Genomic DNA, 13524 nt, shown 5'->3' with positions numbered 1-13524 from the left:
CACACCTTACCAGTGATGTCCCTTGGCCGTCTGATACACCTCCCTTTGTGGTTTTACACAGCAATACTTCTTAGAAATACTGCTAAAGATATTTTGTGGTCAACAGATGAAAATCCAGTACTCAGGAGTTTGACTGTATACTCATACACACAGACTGCTCTCTTGCTCACTAGAAATATATGCCTGTCATTTGGCATACATTTCTCAAGCTGCTAAAGGTTTTAACTAAGTAGCATTCATTTTTTTGGCTTCTTGAGCAAGAGAATGAGGGGTGTGGTATGGAAAGTGTCAGCCTTATACACACAAACACATTAATTTGTTATCTCAGTAAAATTTACACTGCATAGAAGATATGATGATTAAGTACTAAATTCTTTTGCCCGTTGACAAATTTCCAGTATGATCTTATAGTTGTCATTTCAAGAAATAGCAGTTATATTTCAGAATCCAGGCTATATGAAGGAAGGGTTTCACATCACAATAGAAACCCTCCATGCCCCGGGTGACGGTCAGCTGGAGAACGTGAGTGGCCCGGAGGCTTCAGTTGCAGCATGACTCACCCCCACACGATATCACAGTTGCTGGTTCATTATCCAGGAAAAGGTTCAGACAGACCTTCCTTGGGCACTCAGGTCACAGAGGGAAAACGTGTCCTTCCGAGGTGCTTTGTGGCTCGTTTTGTGTTGCTTTGGAAGTGCAAGCCTTTGGGAAACAAGCTTCTCATGTCAGTGTGCATGGTACTTAGTTTCTTTCCCTAAATTTAACATTAATTGTGGCTCTCCATATCAGAATTCAATATGCATAATAAATGCAGTAACTGTAAATACAACTGAGCTTCAGTACATCCATGCAACAGTTAAGAAGTTTTCAAGAAAATCTGGCAGCACTTAATACATAGACACCTCTAGTAATTCTATGTACTTAAAGGATGCATGTCCAATTTCCTGGGTAATGATTCAATATATATCTGACATACTCATGACACTTCCCGTTGATGAAGGCGGTGGCCAACACTAACTTGTATGTGAAGGACTGCAGTCTGGGATGGTGGTCTTGCATCTTCTAACTCACTGTCCTAGGTTCACTGAATAGTGCAATGCATTTTTTTCTTAGTTTCTTAACATGTGAAAGTTGTGCAACTTGATGTCCTTGCATTGAGTGGGTAGTGTGAAGTTGATTTCACAACTCCCACTCTCCAGCCTGAAACTACCTACAACTTTAGAGGAAAAGTTTGGCTGGAAAAGATTACACCTGATCCTGTCACCTCACCAGCTCACGTTTAAATATCACAATTGCAGCTGTTCTCATAGAATCTTTGTCTTTTCTTCTTGTTTTGCATGACAGAATCCTGGCTATATGAAGAAAAACTTTATCATTTGCATTGAGACCCTTCATGCACCTGATATGGGGACCATGGAAAATGTGAGTCTGTCTTACTAATTTTATGGTTTGGGAAAGTCAAAAGTAATGCATGCATGTTAACATTAACACCTTTTTTATAATGTCTCAAAATTGGAAGGGAAACTATAATAGAATCTAACCTCTTTGCCAAAAAGCAAATCTATCTTCTCTCCATTTCTCTGTCATGTTGATATATCCCTTGTTTGAAATGATGGTTTGAGTGTGTAAATATCATGAGAAAATTAGGTGTTATTATTGTGTGAATGTTACCAATATTTTATATTAATCTCAGTATGAACATCAAGGAATATTTTTATAATACATTGCTGTAAAAAAGAAAAATTACAAGCTGTAAGTCTGTTGCTTGACTCAGTGTTGATTATGCAACCAGACTGACAATTAACTTCAGAGCCAGCATTAAATAGCACTTTTTGTCATAGACTTTTGTATGTTTACAGGGGCTAACTGATGAAATACTCCTAAATACAAACATATACATATATTAGGCTGTAGATCTTCAGAATGGAAAGAAAGTCTGTTTCCAAGGCAAGTCTGTCATTAGGTATCTATCTAGGGATGGAATGACAGATGCTGCCTTATGAAAACAACTCATGTTTGAGCCAACATGATGCAGGTTAATTGTATCATCAGCTTGTATGTGAGTTGGTAACTGTTCTCAGTCACACTAAGTTTAGTCATCTGGGGACATAGCAAACATGATAACATTGGCACCTTGAGTGAGGTGAGGATGAGGATGAGGATGAAGTCGAGATCTGGATATACAAGAGGGCATTATCTTTAACAGGACAACCTCTTGCAAGACATGTGACAGTGTCTATGAGTGCTTAGAAAGAGAGAGAGAGAGAGAGAGAGAGGTTGGGGGGAGGGAGAAATTTTGTGATTCAAGGAATCTAGGAGTGTAAGGATGAGGTGTGAAGAAAGCATGTGGAAACTTTTCTGACATAGCCAATTCTTGGGGTGCAAGTTGAGAGAATACAGTTGGTAGAATGAGTCTAGATACATTGCCATATTGATTAACTTTGAGGACTGGTGCTTTGTAAGGGTTATGCCATAATTACAGTCCCGCTGTGCATACTTGGGCTAAAGGCTTACATATTTTTCTATTTTAAACAAATTATAAGTCTAGGCTGACTACATTATACATCAGCTAAAAGCTTCTTTATTTTTTATCCATACCGGAATTTGAATCTACATAGGCTTATTCTTTTATACTAATTACTATTAGAAAAAGCATCAATGCAATTACTTTGTTTTCTCTTTTGATAAGTAATTCTTGCTTAGTTTAGGATGTTTTCTTAGATTTCAAAGTGGCATTCTGATTAAACTAGAAACGGGAGTTACACACTTGCACCTGAGTACACATATAAAAGATTACCATCATGAAGGTTACTTGCCCTTACTGTCAGTGAACAAAATGCAGCATGACCAAGCAGTGAGTACCTCAACCTTAATATATATCATTGGCCACCACAAAGGCATCTTTTTTGTGCCACTAATACTCTGCTGCAGTCCTCACACACCATGCTGCCATTCTTCCGGCAGTGCTGCAGCTCGGGTCTGTGGCACTGTGAGCCAGGCCATTGCTCGTCCATTGCTTTTCCTGCAGGCTCTTGCTTTGCCTTCATTGGTAGCTTCCACTTTTTTGAGTCTGAAGTCCTGGTTTTATCTTATCATGCCGGCTCTGGCAAGGTCATTTCACCTGCTGACACTGGGACATGGTAACTAAAGCTGATTGATGCTTCCTTCATGCTGATTGGGTCAAATATTCAAGTATGATGAGCTGACTTTGTAGTGCAGCCAAATCCTTAGTTGTATTTGTAAGGTTTCAGAAAACTTGTACCTTGTAAATAGAACAAGGGTTTGGTGGGAATTTGAAGTCAGATTGTTACTTATATCTTTGAAAAGAAGGTATGAATACTTCGGTCAAGCATTGGAGGAGGGCATCAGTTAGTACTGCCATGTTTGTGTGCCCTTAGGTAGTGAAATTATCTTATGAGAGTTGTTTTGACCTAATAAGCAACAGGGCTGTTTATGCTGGAAGACCATGCAAAAATGTAATGTCTGTCTTTTCTGTCATCCTTTGGCTAATGCGTTTTCTAGTACCCCCTGCATTATTGAACTTAGTCTAGTTTAATGCATGAAACAATTCACTCACCAGATGCTTTTTGGTGACAATGAGACATCTGATACACAGACTGGTATCTGCTAGCTTGGATCTGCCATGCTGCTGTACTAGACACAAATGTGAATAGTCTTGGTAGTAGCTAATAAGCTTTGTGAGAAAAGTCATTCCAACATTGCCACCAATCACATACTTCCATTTAGTCTTAAGAGTAAAACTGAATTATGAATAATTTTTACCATAGTATCTAGTAAAATGTATTTAAAAAAAGAACACTCTCCTTAAAGTGAAGGATTGATTATATCACAAACAGACAACAATAATGCAATGACTACATGTAATTGTTGTTATTGTACAGATCATTGAAAGAAAACTACATAATATCTACATCAAAATATGAAACGAATTATTGCTTCTCAGCTTTCTCTATGCATGAATATTGTTTTTGATCTCTTTGTATTGGAATTGTTCTCCAGTAAAGTATGTACATTCACTCAGTCATTTATCAAGGTAGAAAATGTTTCCTCATGAGGGTTTAGGGCAAAATGATCCAGTAACCAGAATAGTACCAAGTGCTCTGATGGAAAAGAGTTTGCACTCTCACATCACAATGATGAGAATTCATGTTCAAGTCATGTCCCTGGTAAAGACTACCTGGCCTTTCCCTACCAAACAGACCTCATGCTGTTTTGTGAGCCTCCTGGACACTGCAGCTCAAAGTCATTCTGCCATAGACATGTATTTGATCTATGATGATGATGGTGATGGTGATGATAATGATAGACTTAGAAAAGACTAAGTAGAAGTGTTAAAGAAGAAAGAAATTCTCCTAAACAGTAGCAGACCCTGACAGAGGACACAGGGCTTAGTGTAATGCAACAGTTGGTTCATCACTTGTATCTCCTCCAATATTGCTCAGGCAAGAATTTGGTGCATTCCACACACATACATGTAAAGAAAACCTTCAGAAAGTGTAGAGCAGGGCACTCATTATATGGGTAGACTGATTTTTAGTGTGAAGTTATGATTTGTAGGTTAAGAAAACAAAGTATCTCCAGATATATTTGCAGATATTAATGTTATATTTTTTCATCGCCATAGGCTCATGAGCTCACTGGAGAAAAGTATAAAATGCGGGAAGTGGTGCCCATTGACATCTCTAATGATTCTGTCAAGACTTCAGACTACAAGGCGGATGAGGACCCCACCAAGTTCAAATCTGAAAAGACTGGCCGGGGTCCATTGATAGGCCCTGAGTGGTGGAAAAAGGCAAGTGTGTGTGTGTGTGTGTGTGTGTGTGTGTGTGTGTGTGTGTGTGTGTGTGTGTGTGTATTTACCTAATTGTATTTACCTAGTTGTAGTTTTACAGGTCCTGGGCTTTATGCTCGTGTGGCCCCGTCTCCATATCTACACTTATCCAATTTTTCTTTAAAACTCTGCACACTCATTGCTGTCACCATTTCTTCACTCAAGCTGTTCCACGTCTCAACACATCTTTGCGGGAAACTATATTTTTATATCACTTAGACATCTTCCCTTCCTCAGCTTTTTACTATGCGATTTTGTGCTTCGAATGTCATGTTCTTCTCTCAGGATCAATTTCTCATTATCCATTTGGTCCATTCCATTGATCAATTTATAAACTTGTATCAGATCCCCTCTCTCCCTTCTCTGTTCCAGGGTTGGTAGATCCATAGCCTTTAGTCTCGCCTCATATGTCATCCCTTCAAATTCTGGAACCATTCTTGTAGCCATTTTTTGTTGTCTCTCCAATTTCCTTACTAGTTCTTTTTATGGGGGTCCACACTACTCCTGCATATTCCAATCTGGGTCTTATTATAGTACTTATCAATTTCTTCATCATTTCTTTTCCATGTAGTGAAATGCTATTCCAATATTCCTTAGCAAATTATATGTCTCTCTGAAAATTCTATCAATATGGCTTACCGGTTGATTATTTTCTTCCATCGTCACTCCCAAATCCTTTTCCTTTTTTATTTTCTCCAGTTCTGCTCCATCTCCCATCTTATAGATTCCCACTGGTCATCTTTCACTCTTTCCCATTTCCATGACATGGCTTTTGTTCACATTGAATTCCATTTCCCACTTTTTACTCCATTCCCAGATCTTATTTAGGTCTTCCTGCAGTATTTGACAATCCTCTTTTTGCTTTATAACTCTGCACAGTTTTGCATCGTCCGCAAACAGATTTATGTAGCTGTTCACTCCTTCTGGCATGTCGTTTATATAAATGAGAAAAAGTATTGGTGCCAATACTGACCCCTGTGGCACTCCGCTTTCTACTGCTCTCCACTTGGACTTCATATCTTTAACTACCGTCCTTATTTCTCTCCCCCTCAAATAATTTTCCATCCATCTCAATGTGCTTCCTTTTAAGCCACCCTTCTCCTCTAACTTCCACAGTAATCTTGCATGTGGCACTTTATCAAATGCCTTTTTAAATCCAAATAAATACAATCAACCCATCCCTCTCTCTCTTGTACTCTATCAACTATTCTAGAGTAGAAACTCAATAAATTTGTTACACACAACCGACCTTTTCTAAAACCAAATTGGCTATTTGATAATAATTTGTTGTCTTCAAGGAACTCGATCCATTGTTTCTTTATTACTCTTTCACACATCTTGCATATTACACTAGTTAGTGATACCGGTCTGTAATTTAAAGGTTCTTCCTTCCTTCCACTCTTATATATGGGAACTACCTCAGCTCTTTTCCATTCTACTGGTAATGTTCCATTTTCTATTGAGCATTTCATGATGTTGTATATAGGACTTGCTAATTCTTCCCTACATTCTTTCAGTATTCTGCCTGAGACTTCATCTAGTCCCATTGCCTTCTCTTCATCCAGTTCCTTCATCATCTCTTTTATTTCAAGCTTGGTTACTTTAATATCTTTCATATAGACAGTCTCTCTATTACCCTGTGGCCTTTCAAATTTGGATTCCTTAGGAAAGACCTCCTGAAATTTATTATTTAACAGTTCTGCAATACTTTTTGGGTCTTCCACCATCCTGTTCTCTCCTTTTAACCTTTCTATTGTTTCTTTTTGTCTTATTTTTCCGTTGATCAATCTGTAGAACAATTTCGGTTGCTCCTTGCATTTTTCGACAATGTCCTTTTCATAGTTCCTCTCCTCTTCCTTCCTCACTTTAACATATTCATTTCTCGCTGTCTTGAAGTTTTCCTTATTTACTGCATTTCTATTTCTCCACCTTTTCCATGCTCCATCTCTTTTCTCCTTTGCCCTAGCACACCTTGCATTAAACCAATATTTCTTTCCTTCTTCTTTAGGTCTATATTTCGGGACATATTCCCTGATTCCTGTTTTGTATATTTCCAAAAAGAAGTTATATTTCTCTTGCACCCTCTCAGAGTTTTCCATCTCCTCCCAGTTAGCATATTTGAAATAGTTCTTGAGGTTCTCAATATCAGCCTTTCTGTAATTTAATCAGTCTCCTTTGTATGAATCGTCTCTATCTTCTTTTCCTTCTATATCCATTTCTAATGTTACATGGTCACTCTTTCCCAATGGGCACTTATATCCTATATCATCATTCATTTGTATACCCCATGTAAAAACCAGGTCCAATCTTGTCGGCTCGTCGTTTCCTCAGAATCTTGTGTTTTCCTTTATTCTTTGGTCTATCATATTATCTATCATTAGGTTCAGGAATCTTTCTTCCCAGGCTTCTTCCCCCATACCACTTGCATAATTTTCCCAGTCCACTTCTTTACAGTTGAAGTCTCCTACTGATAACACTTTTCTCCTTTCTTTAATGACTCTCATTAGACTCCTTATTGTGTCATCTATCATGTCTTTATATTCTTGATTGGTCCATGAATTTGTTTTTGGTGGCACATATGTTCCAACGATTGTTAACTCTTTTTTGTTAATATGCATCTTAATATACAGTACTTGTGCTTTTCCTTACCCATATTCCACATGGTTTACCACCATCTCCTTCCTTAATATTATCATGACTCCTCCTCCTCCTTTACCCCCTCTGTCTTTCCTCCATACGTTATGTCTATTATCTATGTCTATTTTGATTGCCTCATTTAGTTTTGTTTCAGCCAGGCATGCAATATCTGGTTTTTCTTTCTTTATGTAATCTTTTAGTTTTAATTTACTTGATAGAACCCTGTCTATGTTCATATACATCATTTTTAGTTTCTTGCCCTTATCACTTTTAGTTACACTTGCTCCACTGTTGCCTCTTCCTTCTCTCTTACATACCATTTCCTTATCCTGTCTCCCAGAATTCTCCAAAAAAATGCCTTTATCTCCTCTGACCTTTCATTTTTTTTTTCTTTTTTTCCTTACTGCTGCTGCAAGTTTGTTGTATCTCTTCCTTTCTTCTTCATTTTTTTTCCTTATATATATATATATATATATATATATATATATATATATATATATATATATATATATATATATATATATATATATATCCTTGCAGCCATCTGTTTCTCTGAGTTTTGTTGTTCTATATAATAATATCTCTTCTGGGGCTGCTTGTGATTTTAGTAGTATCTTAATTGGCCATGTTGTTCCATTTTGATAAGGTCCCATTCTGTGTATTTCCTCTACTTCCTCCTCTAGGTTCTGCCTATCTTTGTCGTTTAGATTTTATAGTAGGTCTTTGACTGACTTCATTTCCTCTTTTTCCTTTCTTGGTCTATATTTTACATTTTTTTCTTTTAGTCCAAATATAATTACACTTTTTCTTTTCTGCAATTTCCCTTACTAGGTTTTCTTTTTCCTTAAGGACTCCTATCATTTTGTTTGCCATATTCTCATCTTTTAGTTGTTTGTGGATCACCTCCTGAAAGTTATCCTTGTCTTTCTTATCTTGTACTCTCCATGCTTGTACTTCTTTCTTAATCACGTCCTGTACTCTTTCCTCTTCTTTGTTAACTAGTTCTTTCAGGTCCTCTTTTTCTTTCTCTACTGTACCAAGTCCTTCATCCATCTGTTTCTTATATTTGGGTAGTTCTTTTCTCAGTTCTGCATTTTCTACTCTTAGTCTAGCTTCATTTTGTTCCTCTTTTTTTTATCCTTTCTTTTAAGTTCAGAAACTCTTTCTCCTGTTCATCGTTCTCTTTACTCCTCATACTCTCCCTTATCCAGTTGTCTAGTTTTTTCTCCAAAGTTAAAACTCCCCTATGGAGGGCGGTACTTGTCTCATTAAATCCTCCGAATCTTTCCTCTCCCTCATCATCATAATCATCCTTTTCTTGTACTTTTTCCCTATTCTCATACCTGCTTATGGGTGTAAGCTCTTTCCGACTCATGGTGCCTTTCAATGTACTTCCTGGAGACTATTGCCACACAAGTCACACATTTGCCCAGGCCTCTGTAAACACAACAACCTCTGGTACTGAGATCAGCTGATCATGAGGAGCGTTGGTCCGCGCGTCCGACCTTGACCGTGTCTCAACCTCGAAGGTGTGTGTGTGTGTGTATTTACCTAGTTGTATTGTACAGGGTTCGAGCAGGGTTCATAGTGTCTTGCCTCCATGTCTCCATTTATCCAAATTTTCCTTAAAGTTATGCATATTATGTGCTGTAACAACTTCATTATTTGATGCATTCCACTTCACCATTCTGCGTGGAAAACTGTATTTTCCAATATCCTTCGCACACTGCCTCATTCTGATCTTCTTTACATGACCTCTTGTCCTTTTGTCTTCTTCTGTCACCAGCACCAGGTCTTCCTTGTCTATCTTTTCAATCCCATTGACTATCTGTACATTGTTGTTAGGTCTCCTCGTTCCCTTCTATCTTGAAAGGTTGGTAGTCCCATTTCCTTCAGCCGTTCTTCATATGTTAGGTCCTTTAGTTCCGGCACCATCTTTGTAGCAATCTTCTGTATCCGTTCTAATCTTCTTATATCTTATAGCTCGGAGACCACACCACAGCTGCATATTCCAGCTTTGAACATATTGTGCTTGTGATGATTTTTTCTCATTATATCTTTGTCCATGAATTGAAATGCCACTCTTATATTAGTCAACATTTTATATGGTAATCCAAATATCTTGCTTAAGTGTTTTTTGGGATTCAGATTTTCCTGTATAATCACTACCAGATCTTTTACAGTTTAGTCTTCATTATTTGTTCCTCTCTCATCAGATAGTTCTATACCGGTCTTCTTTTGCTTTTTCCTAGTGCCATTACGTGACATTTCTTGGCATTGAACTCCAATTTCCGCTTCTTACTCCAATCATAGATCTTGTTTATATCTTCCTGTAACATCAAACAGTCCTTGTGGGTTTTGATAACTTTTAGTAGCTTTGCATCATCAACAAATAAATTAATGTACCTGTTTATCCCATTGTGAATGTCATTTACATAAATCTGAAACATAATATGTGTGTACTTGCTTGCTTTATATTGCTTTGACAAAATAACTTGATGTAATAAGGATTAGATAGGAAAATGGATTGAGTATTTTGTTTATATGTATGATTGTAAGTAAGAAATGAACAGCTTTCAGAGACAAATAGTTCAGACATATAACATTAGAGGGATACTTAAGTTGTGAAAGAGAGTAATGATCAAACATGTTGTCAAGAGGTGTCAAATTTTACTTCCAGTGTGACCCGGTCATGACATGCTACAAGCTGGTAACTTGTGAATTCAAATGGTTTGGTCTTCAGTCTCGTGTGGAGAAGTTTATTCAGGACGTTGAGCGTAGACTATTCACAAACTTCCATAGGTAAGTGTATACATCATGAATCATGTGAACAATCTCAGTATGTACAGTATGTTATGTATAACATACTGAACTAAGGATTTTGTGTGTGAGGTGAAGTGCTATTTCATTTTACTAACTTTATTAGTGAAAAAGGATGAATTAAATCATTGGAATTTTGTACAAACTTAAAGTGCTGTTACAGGCAAGTGTTTTGTTGGATGGACCGATGGCATGGGATGACGATGGATGACATTCGCCGGTTAGAGGACAAAACTAAGCAAGAACTTGATAAAGTATGTATCTTCCAACATTGAAGAAGTACACTGTCAATACTCAGAGAATGGATAAAGATCTGCTTATCCACCTGTCTATATCTGATGTATTTAATAAGGAGCAGGCTACAACACAAGTGTCAGCTTATCCCTTATAAAAAATATAAGTAAGGGAAGCTGCAGGAAGTCATCAAACATACTTATGTGTGATAGTCCCTGCCTTTTTTTTTTTTTCCATTTCCTCCTATAATCCTCCTTGAATTTATTTACACAATCTGCCCTTGCTTGCTGTAACCAGTTCTCCTCTCCTTACAGCAAAGAAAGGTTGGTGAAGTACGAGGCACCAGAAGCGAGTAAGTCAGTATTCCAGACACATAGCTGTTGCAAGAGGACTGTAATGCTTCAAGTACATCTGCTGTCTTTAGGGAAGGTCTCATGAGTTTATGCTGGAAGGTCCCACATAACACGGTGCAGGATGGTAGAGCAGAGTTGCGTAGTGTAATGCCCTACAATTGAGTTGTTGTGGATAGGTTTTACTGTGAATTAAATTAAATATCAGTGTGTTACTCTGAGCATATTTGTTGGAGTGGATTATAAAGTCTATAGGGAGGTGTATTTATTATGTAAGACATTATCTAAAGTTTCATGTTCAGTTGGCAATAGAAAGCTTGAGTCATTATTGTTACCATGATGATGACAATTATCATTATCATCATCATTATTATTGTTATCATTATGTTATTATATTGTAATATTATTATTATTAGTAGTATTATTATTTTGTCTTCTGACATCGTATTGTATGAAGATATGCTGTCAATCTATAGCTTTGTGCCAGTGTGTAGTATTCAGGAATATGAAATGCTCATATCATACAGGGTGTCTGCAAAGTTCTGCTCTAGTTTAACCCGCTAAAGGTTCCATAGATGGCATGCATTAATACACAGACTGGGTGGCAGCTTGCCCTACAGGAGCTGTCCAGGAGTGGCACCTTCCCTCACTTCGTGGCTCATGTCAGAATCCAAAGTCAGTGATCCTATATCATTTAGTGTCTTGTAGTTTATGTCATTGTTTATTTATGAATGTGTCTGCTCTATAAAGTAACTCTTGTGCATTCTGACATTCTTCAAAACACCTTCCACATATTACCAGCATTGTGAGTGTAGTTTTGGGCAGTTGCTCTGGTGCCTGTAGCTCTGGTGATTTGGCTCAAGACTTGCCTTTGGGTGTTCACTGTATCATGAAAATATCTTGAACTTTACATGAAACATTAACTGCCATGTTTAACTGCTGAATGAAGGGAGTGAAAATATCAAGATATAGAGGGTAAAGATTCTGGATCTTACATGCATGCTTACTATTATAGTTTTTAAAATGGAGGTCATCTAGCAGTGCAAAAATTTAGATGGACTCATCATCTACCTAATCCCATCAGGGTAAATAAGGACATCAATTGAAGAGACAGTGATGATGAGTTCTCTTTAACTTTAATGAGCCATGACCCACCAATGCATATACCCAAGTTTTTATGTAGATATTATCTTAAAAGACAATGTGTGATTCCTGAGTAGATTCAATTAACAAGGATGAAAGAGTGGTGTGCTTAGTTGCATTCAAACATCACAGTTTCAATTCACATCCCAGAGTGACACCAGGGGGGAGCTTCAGGCCACTGCTCCTTTCTCATCATTTGATTCTTTGATTATCTTGACAGCTTGACCTTGACATTCATATTGTTACATCTGCAAACTCACTGCCATATGTCCCATGTTTGAAAGTTGGTCTTCATTACAACTTGATCATATTTACTGGAAGATATAAAACCAGAAATGTGAACTAAAATGCAAATTTTCTGTTAACCTTACAACTTTGGCAAAACTTGGGAAACTGGGAGAAGAAATATTTAAGGACTGAAATTCTAAATATTGCAATCAAGTCCTCTTTATTGTAGATGTTATTTTTAAGTTATAGATATTCCCTATCATGAAAAACTTGATCTGTCTGCACCTGAAAATATTTCTTTGGGAGTGATTTAGATACCGAGTGTTTTTCTTTGTATACTTTATGATTTAACAAGTAAGTAGCATTCCATATTGGAAATCACTGCATTACTGTTCATACTAAGTTGTAACTGGCAAATAATTATGTAAAACCTACAAGACCCTTTTTATTTTTTATTTTTTTTTTTTTCTTATTCTAGCATCATTGGTATGTATGTATGTGTATGAACAAAACTTTCCTCATCACCTATTGATGGCATAGACTTTGACACATGTGGTTTATGGGTGTAGTTTGGCACTGCATAGTTGCATGGGTGTCTTCACATATACAACCCCAATTTTGGTGCTGAACTTTTCCTACTATTACATCACCTCATTATTACCACACATTTTCCAAAGATGCAGCAATGAAGTTTTAATATTTTGGAACAAGGAGAAGTGAGTGTGCATAGTGGCAGTGTCCCATATGAAAAAGTAGGAAGAGCTGATGAAAGCTCCAAGATAAAGGAGAGGCAAGTGATGTTGCCCCTCAGCTCTTGGACAGTGGTGGGTTGTGGTATGATAATATTATGGCTATTTGTCTATCTATATTCCTAATAATCCCATACAAGGTGGCTCGGACAACACCACACACTCATACACACAATTCACACTCTGACTCCCATAGGTTCCTGGTGGAAAGGGATATTATGTAAGAATCCTTAGTTAAGAGTGATTATACCAAATTTAAATACCATCTTGAGGTGGAAAGGCAGCTCTCATTCTATCACTGTTGTGGTAACCTACACTACATCTATTCACAGCTTGAAAGTTTTATCTCGCTTTTTTTTTATCAGTGACATAGTAAGCTTTTTCCCTTTTTTAAGTTCAATGTGCTCAATCTCTCTCTCTCTCTCTCTCTCTCTCTCTCTCTCTCTCTCTCTCTCTCTCTCTCTCTCTCTCTCTCTCTCTCTCTCTCTCTCTCTCTCTCTCTCTCTCTCTC

General features: G+C 37.4%; 1 protein-coding gene across 5 annotated transcripts in view; it reads left to right on the top strand.

Moving 5' to 3' along the window:
• Positions 1 to 12698, top strand: part of LOC123515160 (phosphatidylinositol transfer protein alpha isoform-like) — a 28007-nt gene extending 15309 nt beyond the window's left edge. For 2 of the 5 annotated variants that reach the window (XM_045273644.1, XM_045273645.1), the window contains 6 exons: positions 445 to 522; positions 1345 to 1422; positions 4646 to 4813; positions 10170 to 10291; positions 10473 to 10563; positions 10858 to 12698. In XM_045273644.1, coding sequence (XP_045129579.1) covers positions 445 to 522; positions 1345 to 1422; positions 4646 to 4813; positions 10170 to 10291; positions 10473 to 10563; positions 10858 to 10899 — 579 coding nt within the window. In that variant the 3' untranslated portion in view covers positions 10900 to 12698. The remainder of the gene's footprint in view (positions 1 to 444; positions 523 to 1344; positions 1423 to 4645; positions 4814 to 10169; positions 10292 to 10472; positions 10564 to 10857) is intronic. The other 3 variants (XM_045273646.1, XM_045273647.1, XM_045273648.1) reach the window with 3 other exon arrangements.
• Positions 12699 to 13524: the final 826 nt, after the last annotated feature.

This window comes from Portunus trituberculatus, chromosome 38 (assembly GCF_017591435.1).
Source record: "Portunus trituberculatus isolate SZX2019 chromosome 38, ASM1759143v1, whole genome shotgun sequence".
In the NCBI taxonomy this organism is placed as follows: Eukaryota; Metazoa; Arthropoda; class Malacostraca; order Decapoda; family Portunidae; genus Portunus; species Portunus trituberculatus.
This window is presented reverse-complemented; position numbering and strand designations above follow the sequence as displayed.